At 31.7% G+C, this 12,500-nt stretch overlaps 2 protein-coding genes across 51 annotated transcripts in view; one reads left to right on the forward strand and one right to left on the reverse strand.

Moving 5' to 3' along the window:
* LOC125034652 (cubilin-like) overlaps positions 1-12,500 on the forward strand; it is a 334,702-nt gene that overhangs the window by 98,262 nt on the left and 223,940 nt on the right.
* Positions 1-12,500, reverse strand: part of LOC125034469 (dentin sialophosphoprotein-like) — a 19,692-nt gene that overhangs the window by 2,361 nt on the left and 4,831 nt on the right. For 3 of the 50 annotated variants that reach the window (XM_047626238.1, XM_047626227.1, XM_047626221.1), the window contains exons 5-23: positions 11,826-11,852; positions 11,204-11,230; positions 10,584-10,610; positions 9,642-9,668; positions 9,235-9,261; positions 8,632-8,658; positions 8,276-8,302; positions 7,333-7,359; positions 6,950-6,976; positions 6,389-6,415; positions 6,020-6,046; positions 5,080-5,106; positions 4,489-4,515; positions 3,928-3,954; positions 3,464-3,490; positions 2,923-2,946; positions 2,548-2,574; positions 1,393-1,419; positions 344-370 (exon numbers count right to left, since the gene is read on the reverse strand). In XM_047626238.1, the coding sequence (XP_047482194.1) occupies positions 344-370; positions 1,393-1,419; positions 2,548-2,574; positions 2,923-2,946; positions 3,464-3,490; positions 3,928-3,954; positions 4,489-4,515; positions 5,080-5,106; positions 6,020-6,046; positions 6,389-6,415; positions 6,950-6,976; positions 7,333-7,359; positions 8,276-8,302; positions 8,632-8,658; positions 9,235-9,261; positions 9,642-9,668; positions 10,584-10,610; positions 11,204-11,230; positions 11,826-11,852 (510 nt within the window). Of the gene's footprint in view, positions 1-343; positions 371-1,392; positions 1,420-2,547; positions 2,575-2,922; positions 2,965-3,463; positions 3,491-3,927; positions 3,955-4,488; positions 4,516-5,079; positions 5,107-6,019; positions 6,047-6,388; positions 6,416-6,949; positions 6,977-7,332; positions 7,360-8,275; positions 8,303-8,631; positions 8,659-9,234; positions 9,262-9,641; positions 9,669-10,583; positions 10,611-11,203; positions 11,231-11,825; positions 11,853-12,500 lie in introns of all 50 variants that reach the window. The other 47 variants (XM_047626244.1, XM_047626232.1, XM_047626222.1 and 44 more) reach the window with 33 other exon arrangements.

Below are 12,500 nucleotides of genomic sequence, written 5' to 3' on the forward strand. Positions count from 1 at the left end.
TCTTGTATGGGACGCGTCGTAGATATCCATACATTCACATTCTAACATAGCTCATTGGGGTACATTTAAAATCAAGAATTGAGGGGTTACTAATTTTCTACTGCAATGTGGGAGAAAATTATCGTTCTTAGAGTCACCCTTGTCTTTTCACTACATTAGTTTAGGGGCGGTACTATACACCTGCTATTCTATCTAGCAAAAATATTATTGTGTTATATTATATTATCGTGTTATTATATCAGTCACTTGTCATCTTTGACAATAGATTAATCAATATGAATTGATGCTTAAATAAATGAATGAAATGAAAGAAAATGAAGGAGCCGATGCTTCTTATTCTTACCTGTCCTCAGGTGATTCCGGGCTTTCACTGAAAGAAATATATGTGTTATGTTATATATGTATTTATATATATGTACATATATCATATAGGATATATATATCGTATATGTACATAAAATATATATGTATATTATATATATGCTATGTATCATATTATTTATATATACATATAATGCGTGAATACTCTTTAATAAGTTAACGAATTTCATATAAACACAGCTTATCATGAAGGTAGTGGTTATAATATACATAATGGGTGTTTATGGAGTCGTTCTAAAGGATATATAAGGGGGTCGTTATGGAGGGAGTCGGTATAAAGGCTACATAAATGGGTGGTTATAGAGGATTCATAAGCCGATGGTTAATCCTGTAAATATCTTTAGGCTTTTGATAAGAATGATCTTCCCTATTTGGTGGTTTTGGAAATGAAAATCTAAAATACATAGTTGTACGAATAATAGTTAACACAACACAAAACCTGTTATCATTATATCGTTTTATTGGTTAAGTACGGTAAAGGAACAGTCCCTTACATTTAAGCCCTTTTTTTTACTTTGGTAAAACGCATTATCTAACAGGCTCTCACACACGAGGATGCTGCCAGTGCCCCGTCAGGCTCTTCGAAGAGGCTGCTGTCTTGTTTGGGACACATCATAGATATCCTTATATTCACATTCTAACATAGCTCATTGGGGTACATTTAAAATCAAGAATTGAGGGGTTACTGATATTCTACTGCAATGTGGGACAAAATTATCGTTCTTAGAGTCACCCTTGTCTTTTCACTACATTAGTTAAGGGGCGGTACTATACAGCTGCTATTCTGTCTAGCAAAAATATGATTGTGTTATATTATATTATCCTGTTATTATATCAATCACTTGTTATGACATTACCCTCGCCCTCATCTTTGACAATAAATTAATGAGACAAACTTCCTATCACCAGCATGAGGGATCCATCATGGCCTATCAGTAAATATATGAATTGATGCTTAAATAAATGAATGAAATGAGAGAAAATGAAGGAGCCGATGCTTCTTATTCTTACCTGTCCTCAGGTGTTTCCGGGCTTCCACTGAAAGATATATGTGTTATGTTATATATGTTTGTATATATATATGTACATATATCATATATGATATATATATCATATATGTACATAAAATATATATGTATATTATATATTATATGTATCATATTATTTATATATACATATAATGCGTGAATACTCTTTAACAAGTTAACGAATTTCATATAAGCACAGCTTATCATGTAAATCAACTTGGGAGAGAAGTTGAAGGTATGAAATCAAGAAAAGAATGAGAAAGGGAATTTTTAAAAGCAGTTTACTTGTTATGAAGGGAGTGGTTATAAGATACATAATGGGTGTTTATGGAGTCGTTCTAAAGGATATATAAGGGGGTCGTTATGAAGGGAGTCGGTATAAAGGCTACATAAATGGGTGGTTATAGAAGATTCATAAGCCGATGGTTAATCCTGTAAATATCGTTAGGCTTTTGATAAGAATGATCTTCCCTATTTGGTGGATTTGGAAATGAAAATCTAAAATATATGATCATGTTATATACCTAAAAGTAATTGTACGAATAATAGTTAACACAAAACCTGTTATCATTATATCGTTTTATTGGTTTAGTACGGTAAAGGAACAGTCCCTTACATTTAAGCCCTTTTTTTTACTTTGGTAAAACGCATTATCTGACAGGCTCTCACACACGAGGATGCTGCCAGTGCCCCGTCAGGCTCTTCGAAGAAGCTGCTGTCTTGTATGGGACACATCATAGATATCCTTATATTCACATTCTAACATAGCTCATTGGGGTACATTTAAAATCAAGAATTGAGGGGTTACTGATATTCTACTGCAGTGTGGGAAAAAAAATATCGTTCTTAGAGTTACCCTTGTCTTTTCACTACATTAGTTTAGCGGCGGTACTAAACAGCTGCTATTCTGTCTAGCAAAAATATGATTGTGTTGTTATATTATATTATCCTGTTATTATATCAATCACTTGTTATGACGTTACCCTCGCCCTCATCTTTGACAATAAATTAATGAGACAAACTTCCTATCACCAGCATGAGGGATGCATCATGGCCTATCAGTAAATATATGAATTGATGCTTAAAAAAAATGAATAAAATGAAAGAAAACGAAGGAGCCGATGCTTCTTATTCTTACCTGTCCTCGGGTGATTCCGGGCTTTCACTGAAAGATATATATGTATTGTTATATATGTATATATATGTACATATATCATATATAATATATATATCATATATATATGTACATAAAACATATAAGTATATTATACATTATATTATATGTATCATATTATTTATATATACATATAATGCGTGAATACTCATATAAACATAGCTTATTATGTACATCAAGAAAAGAATGAGAAAAGGAATTTTTAAAACCAGTTTACTTGTTGTCACATTTGGTAAAGAACCGTTTTAGCGTCATCCTCTCTTCCTCTTTCTTTGTTTCAAAACAATTACATTACTAGGTTCAAACGCAAGAAAAAATCGTCTGTGGGATGACACTTACCTTTCGCTACTCTTGCTCTTCTTCCTGAAATGTGTAAAGTAGCTGTTATAAAATATTTGTCTGTAGCAGTTTCAGTACTTTTATATGGCTTTCGCACCAGGCTTCGGGCGAGGCATTTCTTTGGTTCAAGAATTGTGGGGCTATTGATATCAATTATATCATTTCATATTTAATAATTAATTTACGTTATTTAATATCTTTTCTACTTTTATCTTCGCCATATAGGTTAGGGGCAGTACTAAACAGCTATTCTCTCTTTTTCTCTATTCTATTATCATTGTTCTATTATCGTGTCACCATCATATCATATTTATTACTGTTACTGTAATTATCATCAGTTATCACTAGGCATTTGTCATGATATTACCTTCGAACTCATGTTTGACAATAACACTATGTAATAAGACAACTTCCTATCACCAGCATGAGAGGAGCATCGTGGCCTATCAGTAAATATGTGAATTGATGCTTAAGTAAATGACTGAAATGAAAAAAAAAAAAAAAAAAAAAAAATGAAGGAGCCGATGCTTCTTATTCTTACCTGTCCTCAGGTGATTCCGTGTTTTCTCTGAAAGATATATGATTTGTGTTATGTTATATATATATATATATGTATATGTATATATATGCACATATATCATATATAGTTTACTTTTCATATATATGTATATTATATATACATGAATTAGTTATATCATATTTATATATATATATATATATATATATATATATATATACATATAATGCGTGAGTACTCTTTGATAAATCAATGAATTCCACAAAAATACGGCTTATTGCGAAAATTAATTTGCGAGAAGAGTTGAGGGCATGGAATCAAGAAAAGAATCAGGAAGAGAATTTCTAAAATTAAAGCATATTTTTTGTCAAATCTGGTAAAGAACCGGTTTTACGTTTTCCACTCTTCCTCTCTCTTTGGAACAAATTACGTTATCCCATAAGGTTCAAATGCAAAGGAAAAACTCGTCTGTGGGATGTGATACATACTCGTCGCCGGAACTTTCGTCGCTGCCACTGAAATGTGTAAAGTAGTCGTTACAAAAGGTTCTGTTGTAGAAAAGTATTTTTATCTGGCTCCCGATCCCAGCTTGGGACGAGGAATTTCACCCTTGCTGCTAGTTATATTTTTGCAGCAGGGAAATAGTGATTGTGGTACCTTTATTATTTGTTTAATTGGTGTTTTTTTAAATATAAATCTAAAATGGATAATCATGTGGCTAATCATGTTATATACCTACAAGCAATTGCACGACTAATAGTTAACATAAAACCAGCATTCGTTTTAACGGTTTAGTCCTGTAAAGCCCTTATTTCTAAACCCTATATTTTCTACAATGGTACAAAACGCATTATTTGACAGGGCTCTCACACATGCAGCTACTAGTCTCTATTATGTTCTATTATACCATAATTATGTTAATCAATAAGACAACTTCCTATCCCCAGCATGAGGGATGCATCATGGCCTATCAGTAAATACATGAATTGATGCTTAAGTAAATGAATGAAATGAAAGAAAATGAAGGAGCCGATGCTTCTTATTCTTACCTGTCCTCAGGTGATTCCGGGCTTTCACTGAAAGATATATATGTGTTATGTTATATATGTATTTATATATATGTACATATATCATATATGATATATATATCATATATGTACATAAAATATATAGGTATATTATATATATTATATGTATCATATTATTTATATATACATATAATGCGTGAATACTCTTTAATAAGTTAACGAATTTCATATAAACACAGCTTATCATGTATGTATATATATGTACATATATCATATAATATATATATATATATATATATATGATATATATGTATATCATATATATTATATGTATCGTATATATGTATATGTATATATACATATAACGCGTGAGTACTCTTTAATAAATAAATGAATTTCCTATAAAAACAATTTATTATTAATTCAAACTGGGAGACTACTGAGGGCATGACATCAAGAAAAGAATGAGAAAGGGAATTTTTTAAAGCAAAGTTTACTTGTCACATCTAGTAAAACTGTTCTTGCGTTATCGTCTCTTCCTTTTTGATACAAAACAATGACATTATAAGGTTCAAACACAATTTAAAATCGTCTGTGGGATGTGATACTTACTCTGAGCTGTTACTTTCGCCGCTGCTCCTGAAATGTGTAAAGCAGCCATTATAAAATATTTGTTTGTAGCAGTTTCAGTACCTTTATGTGGCTCTCGAACCAGGCTTGGGGCGAGGCATTTCACCCTTGCTACTAGTGTTCAGGAGGCAATTGAGTTCTTTAATACGTGATCTAAGACTGAGTCAGATAAAAGTTTTAAATATCTTTATTGTTTGTTTAACTGATGGTTTTGGAAATGAAAATCGAAAATGGATGACCATGTAATATACCTACAAACAATTGTACAAATCATAATTAACATAAAACCAGCTTTTAAATCGTTGTATCAGTTTATTTCGGTAAAGGAACAGCCCCTTATTTTTAACCTCTATTTTTTACTGTGGTACAAAGCGCATTATTTGACAGGGCTTTCATAAAGACAAACACTAACTCCTCGGAAGGACTGCTGTCTTCTTTAGAACGCATTGGAGATATCGATGAATTCACCTTCTAACAGAGCTCATTATGATGCATTTAAAATCAAGAATTGTAGGGTTATTTATATCAATTATTGCTCTATATTTAATGATTAATTTATTTTACTTAATATTCCCATCTTTTCTACATTTAAAAAATTTGATAGCCCCATCTTTTCTACTTTTGTCTATATTTAAGTGTAGTCCTGTTTTCATTGTATTAGTTAGGGGGCAGTACTACACAGCTACTATTTTCTATTATTCTCTATTCTACTATTATTATTTTCATGTTATCATTTATCACCAGTCACTCGTCATGATACTTCCCTTGAACTCATATTTGACAATAACATTAATCAATGAGACAAACTTCCTTTCACCAGCATGAAGGGTGCATCATGGCCTATCAGTAAATATTTGAATTGATGCTTAAATAAGTGACTGAAATTTAAAAAAGTGAAGGAGTCGATGCTTATTATTCTTACCTCTTCTCGGGTGATTCCGGGCTTTCACTGAAAGATATATGATATGTGTTATGTTATATATATATATATATATATATATGTATCTATGTATATATATGTACATACATATTATATAAATTATATTTAGTTATATATAATTATATATATAATACAGCTTATTACGCAAATCAATTTGCGAGAAGAGTTGAGAGTATGAAATGAACAAAGGAACGAGAAAGAGAATTTCTAAAAGAAAAGTTTGTTTTCTGTCAAATCTGGTAAAGAACCGGTTTTACGTTATCCACTCTTCCTCTCTCTTTGGAACAAATTACTTTATCCCATAAGGTTCAAATGCAAAGGAAAAACTCGTCTGTGGGATGTGATACGTACTCTTCGCCGGAACTCTCCTCGCTGACACTGAAATGTGTAAAGTAGTCGTTACAAAAGGTTCTGTTGTAGCAAAGTATTTTTATCTGGCTCCCGATCCCAGCTTGGGACGAGGAATTTCACCCTTGCTGCTAGTGTTCGGGAGGCAATTGAGTTCTTTGATATGTGGTCTAACATTTTTAAATTATATTTTTGCATCAGGGAAATAATTATTGTAGTACCTTTATTGTTTGTTTAATGGGTGGTTTTGGAAATGAAAATCTAAAATGGATAATCATGTGGATAATCATATTATATACCTACAAGCAATTGTACGACTAATAGTTAACATAAAACCAGTATTCGTTTTAACGGTTTACTCCTGTAAAGGAACAGGCCCTTATTTTTAAACCCTATATTTTCTACAATGGTACAAAACGCATTATTTGACAGGGCTTTCACACCAATAAGATAACTTCCTATCACCAGCATGAGGGGTGCATCATGGCCTATCAGTAAATACATGAATTAATGCTTAAGTAAATGACTGAAATGAAAGAAAATGAACAAGCCGATGCTTCTTACCTGTCCTCAGGTGATTCCGGGCTTTCACTGAAAGATATATGATATGTATTGTTATATATGTATATATATGTACATATATCATATAATATATATATATATATAAAATATATGTATATTATATATATTATATGTATCATATATATGTATATGTATATATACATATAACGCGTGAGTACTCTTTAATAAATACATTAATTTCCTATAAAAACATGAGGGCATGAAATCAAAGAAAAGAATGAGAAAGAGAATTTTTAAAAGCAAAGTTAACTTGTCAAATCTATTAAAACTGTTCTTGCGTTATCGTCTCTTCCTCTTTGATACAAAACAATTACATTATAAGGTTCAAACACAATTTAAAATCGTCTGTGGGATGTGATACTTACTTTGAGTTACTACTTTCGCCGCTGCTCCTGAAATGTGTAAAGTAGCCATTATAAAAGATTTGTTTGTAGCAGTTTCAGTACTTTTATGTGGCTCTCGAACCAGGCTTGGGGCGAGGCATTTCACCCTTGCTACTAGTGTTCAGGAGGCAATTGAGTTCTTTAATACGTGATCTAAGACTGAGTAAGATAATTTTTTAAAATATCTTTATTATTTGTTTAACTGATGGTTTTGTAAATGAAAATAGAAAATGGATAACCATGTAATATACCTACAAACAATTGTACAAATCATAATTTACATAAAACCAGCTATTGTGTCGTTGTATCAGTTTATTCCGGTAAAGGAACAGCCCCTTATTTTTAACCCCTATTTTTTACTGTGGTACAAAGCGCATTATTTGACATGGCTTTCGTAAAGACAAACACTAACTCCTCGGAAGGACTGTTGTCCTCTTTGGAACGCATTGGAGATATCGATGAATTCATATTCTAACAGAGCTCATTATGATGCATTTAAAATCAAGAATTGTAGGGTTATTTATATCAATTATTTCTCTATATTTGATTATTAATTTATTTTACTTAATATTCCCATCTTTTCTACATTTAAAAAAAAATTAATAGCCCCATCTTTTCTACTTTTGTCTATATTTAAGTGTAGTCCTGTTTTCACTGTATTAGTTAGGGGGCAGTACTACACAGCTACTATTTTCTATTATTCTCTATTCTACAATTATTATTTTCATGTTATCATTTATCAAAAGTCACTCGTCATGATACTTCCCTCGAACTCATATTTGACAATAACGTTAATCAATGAGACAAACTTCCCTTCACCAGCATGAAGGGTGCATCATGGCCTATCAGTAAATATATGAATTTTTGCTTAAATAAGTGACTGAAATTTTAAAAAAATGAAGGAGTCGATGCTCATTATTCTTACCTCTTCTCGGGTGATTCCGGGCTTTCACTGAAAGATATATGATATGTGTTATGTTATATATGTATATATATATGTATCTATATATATACATGTACATACATATTATATAAATTATATATAGTAATTATGTATATAATACAGCTTATTACGCAAATCAATTTGCGAGAAGAGTTGAGAGCATGAAATGAATAAAGGAACGAGAAAGAGAATTTCTAAAAGAAAAGTTTGTTTTCTGTCAAATCTGGTAAAGAACCGGTTTTACGTTATCCACTCTTCCTCTCTCTTTGGAATAAATTACTTTATCCCATAAGGTTCAAATGCAAAGGAAAAACTCGTCTGTGGGATGTGATACATACTCGTCGCCGGAACTTTCGTCGCTGCCACTGAAATGTGTAAAGTAGTCGTTACAAAAGGTTCTGTTGTAGAAAAGTATTTTTATCTGGCTCCCGATCCCAGCTTGGGACGAGGAATTTCACCCTTGCTGCTAGTGTTCGGGAGGCAATTGAGTTCTTTGATATGTGGTCTAAGATTTATAATTATATTTTTGCAGTAGGGAAATAATTATTGTAGTACCTTTATTGTTTGTTTAATGGGTGGTTTTGGAAATGAAAATCTAAAATGGATAATCATGTGGATAAGCATGTTATATACCTACAAGCAATTGTACGACCAATAGTTAACATAAAAGCAGTATTCGTTTTAACGGTTTAGTCCTGTAAAGCCCTTATCTCTAAACCCTATATTTTCTACAATGGTACAAAACGCATTATTTGACAGGGCTCTCACACATGCAGCTACTAGTCTCTATTATTCTCTATTATACCATAATTATGTTAATCAATAAAACAACTTCCTATCCCCAGCATGAGGGGTGCATCATGGCTTATCAGTAAATACATGAATTAATGCTTAAGTAAATGACTGAAATGAAAGAAAATGAACGAGCCGATGCTTCTTACCTGTCCTCAGGTGATTCCGGGCTTTCACTGAAAGATATATGATATGTATTGTTATATATGTATATATATGTACATATATCATATAATATATATATAAAATATATGTATATTATATATATTATATGTATCATATATATGTATATGTATATATACATATAACGCGTGAGTACTCTTTAATAAATGAATTAATTTCCTATAAAAACAATTTATTATAAATTCAAACTGGGAGAGGAGCTGAGGGCATGAAACCAAGAAAAGAATGAGAAAGGGAATTTTTAAAAGCAAAGTTTACTTGTCACATCTAGTAAAATTGTTCTTGCGTCATCGTCTCTTCCTCTTTGATACAAAACAATGACATTATAAGGTTCAAACACAATTTAAAATCATCTGTGGGATGTGATACTTACTCTGAGCTGTTACTTTCGCCGCTGCTCCTGAAATGTGTAAAGTAGCCATTATAAAAGATTTGTTTGTAGCAGTTTCAGTACTTTTATGTGGCTCTCGAACCAGGCTTGGGGCGAGGCATTTCACCCTTGCTACTAGTGTTCAGGAGGCTATTGAGTTCTTAAATACGTGATCTAAGACTGAGTCAGATAAAACTTTTAAATATCTTTATTGTTTGTTTACCTGATGGTTTTGGAAATGGAAATCGAAAATGGATGACCATGTGATATACCTACAAACAATTGTACGAATCATAGTTAACATAAAACCAGCTGTTGTATCGTTGTATCAGTTTATTCCGGTAAAGGAACAGCCCCTTATTTTTAACCCCTATTTTTTACTGTGGTACAAAACGCATTCTTTGACAGGGCTTTCATAAAGACAAACACTAAATCCTCGGAGGGACTGTTGTCTTCTTTGGAACGCATTGGAGATATCGATGAATTCACCTTCTAACAGAGCTCATTATGATGCATTTAAAATCAAGAATTGTAGGGTTATTTATATCAATTATTGCTCTATATTTAATGATTAATTTATTTTACTTAATATTCCCATCTTTTCTACATTTAAAAAAATTTAATAGCCCCATCTTTTCTACTTTTGTCTATATTTAAGTGTAGTCCTGTTTTCACTGTATTAGTTAGGGGGCAGTACTACACAGCTACTATTTTCTATTGTTCTCTATTCTACTATTATTATTTTCATGTTATCATTTATCACTAGTCACTCGTCATGATACTTCCCTTGAACTCATATTTGACAATAACATTAATCAATGAGACAAAATTCCTTTCACCAGCATGAAGGGTGCATCATGGCCTATGAGTAAATATATGAATTTCTGCTTAAATAAGTGACTGAAATTCAAAAAAAATGAAGGAGTCGATGCTCATTATTCTTACCTCTTCTCGGGTGATTCCGGGCTTTCACTGAAAGATATATGATATGTGTTATGTTATATATATATATATATATGGATGTATCTATGTATATATATGTACATACATATTATATAAAATATATATAATATATGATATATATGTATAGGAATCGATGCTTCTTATTTTTACCTGTCCTCAGGTGATTCCGAGCTTTCTCTGATAGGTGTATATATGTTATGATATATATGTATATATATGTACATATGTATATATTTTTTATATTATACATATATAATATAATAATGTACATATAATACATATGTATATTATATATATTACATGAATCATTTATATTATATTTATATACATATGTACATATAATGAGCGAGTACTCTTTGATAAATTAATGAATTTCACAAAATACAGCTTATTACGCAAATCAATTTGCGAGAAGAGTTGAGAGCATGAAATGAAGAAAGGAACGAGAAAGAGAATTTCTAAAAGAAAAGTTTGTTTTCTGTCAAATCTGGTAAAGAACCGGTTTTACGTTATCCACTCTTCCTCTCTCTTTGGAACAAATTACGTTATCCCATAAGGTTCAAATGCAAAGGAAAAACTCGTCTGTGGGATGTGATACGTACTCGTCGCCGGAACTCTCCTCGCTGCCACTGAAATGTGTAAAGTAGTCGTTACAAAAGGTTCTGTTGTAGCAAAGTATTTTTATCTGGCTCCCGATCCCAGCTTGGGACGAGGAATTTCACCCTTGCTGCTAGTGTTCGGGAGGCAATTGAGTTCCTTGATATGTGGCCTAAGATTTTTAATTATATTTTTGCAGCAGAGAAATGATTATTGTAGTACCTTTATTGTTTTTTTTTTTTTAATTGGTGGTTTTAGAAATGAAAATGTAAAATAGATAATCATGTGGATAATCATATTATATACCTACAAGCAATTGTACGACTAATAATTAACTTAAAACCAGTATTCGTTTTAACGGTTTAGTCCAGTAAAGGAACAGGCCCTTATTTTTAAACCCTATATTTTTTGCAATGGTACAAAACGCATTATTTGACAGGGCTCTCACACATGCAGCTACTAGTCTCTATTATTCTCTATTATACCATTATTGTGTTAATCAATAAGACAAATTCCTATCACCAGCATGTGGGGGCCATCATGGCCTATCAATAAAGACATGAATTGATTTTTAAGTAAATGACTGAAATGAAAGAAAATGAACGAGCCGATGCTTCTTATTCTTACCTGTCCTCAGTTGATTCCGGGCTTATACTGAAAGATATATGATATGTATTATGTTATATATTTATATATATGTACATATATGATATATATCTATCATACATATGTATTTGCATATATACATATAATGCGAGAGTACTCTTTAATAAATTAATGAATTTCCTATAAACCCAACTTATTATATATTAAGTATTTTTATCTGGCTCTCGATCCCAGCTTGGGGCGAGGAATTTCACCCTTGCTGCTAGTGTTCGGGAGGCAATTGAGTTCCTTGATATGTGGCCTAAGATTTTTTTAGTAATTTTTGGAGCAGGGAAATAATTATTGTAGTACCTTTATTGTTTGTTTAATGGGTGGTTTTGGAAATGAAAATCTAAAATGGATAATCATGTGGATCATCATGTTACATACTACAAGCAATTGTAAGACTAATAGTTAACTTAAAATCAGTATTCGTTTTAACGGTTTAGTCCGGTAAAGGAACAGGCCCTTATTTATAAACCCTATATTTGTTTACTATGGTACAAAACGCATTATTTGACAGGGGTCTCGCACAGACAGACACTTACTCCTGGGAGGGACGAATTGGATATATCGTTATATTCAAATTCTAACAGAGCTCAAGAATTGTAAGGGGTATTGATATCAGTTATATTATTTCATTATATTTAATGATTC

This window comes from Penaeus chinensis, chromosome 18, assembly GCF_019202785.1.
Source record: "Penaeus chinensis breed Huanghai No. 1 chromosome 18, ASM1920278v2, whole genome shotgun sequence".
In the NCBI taxonomy this organism is placed as follows: Eukaryota; Metazoa; Arthropoda; class Malacostraca; order Decapoda; family Penaeidae; genus Penaeus; species Penaeus chinensis.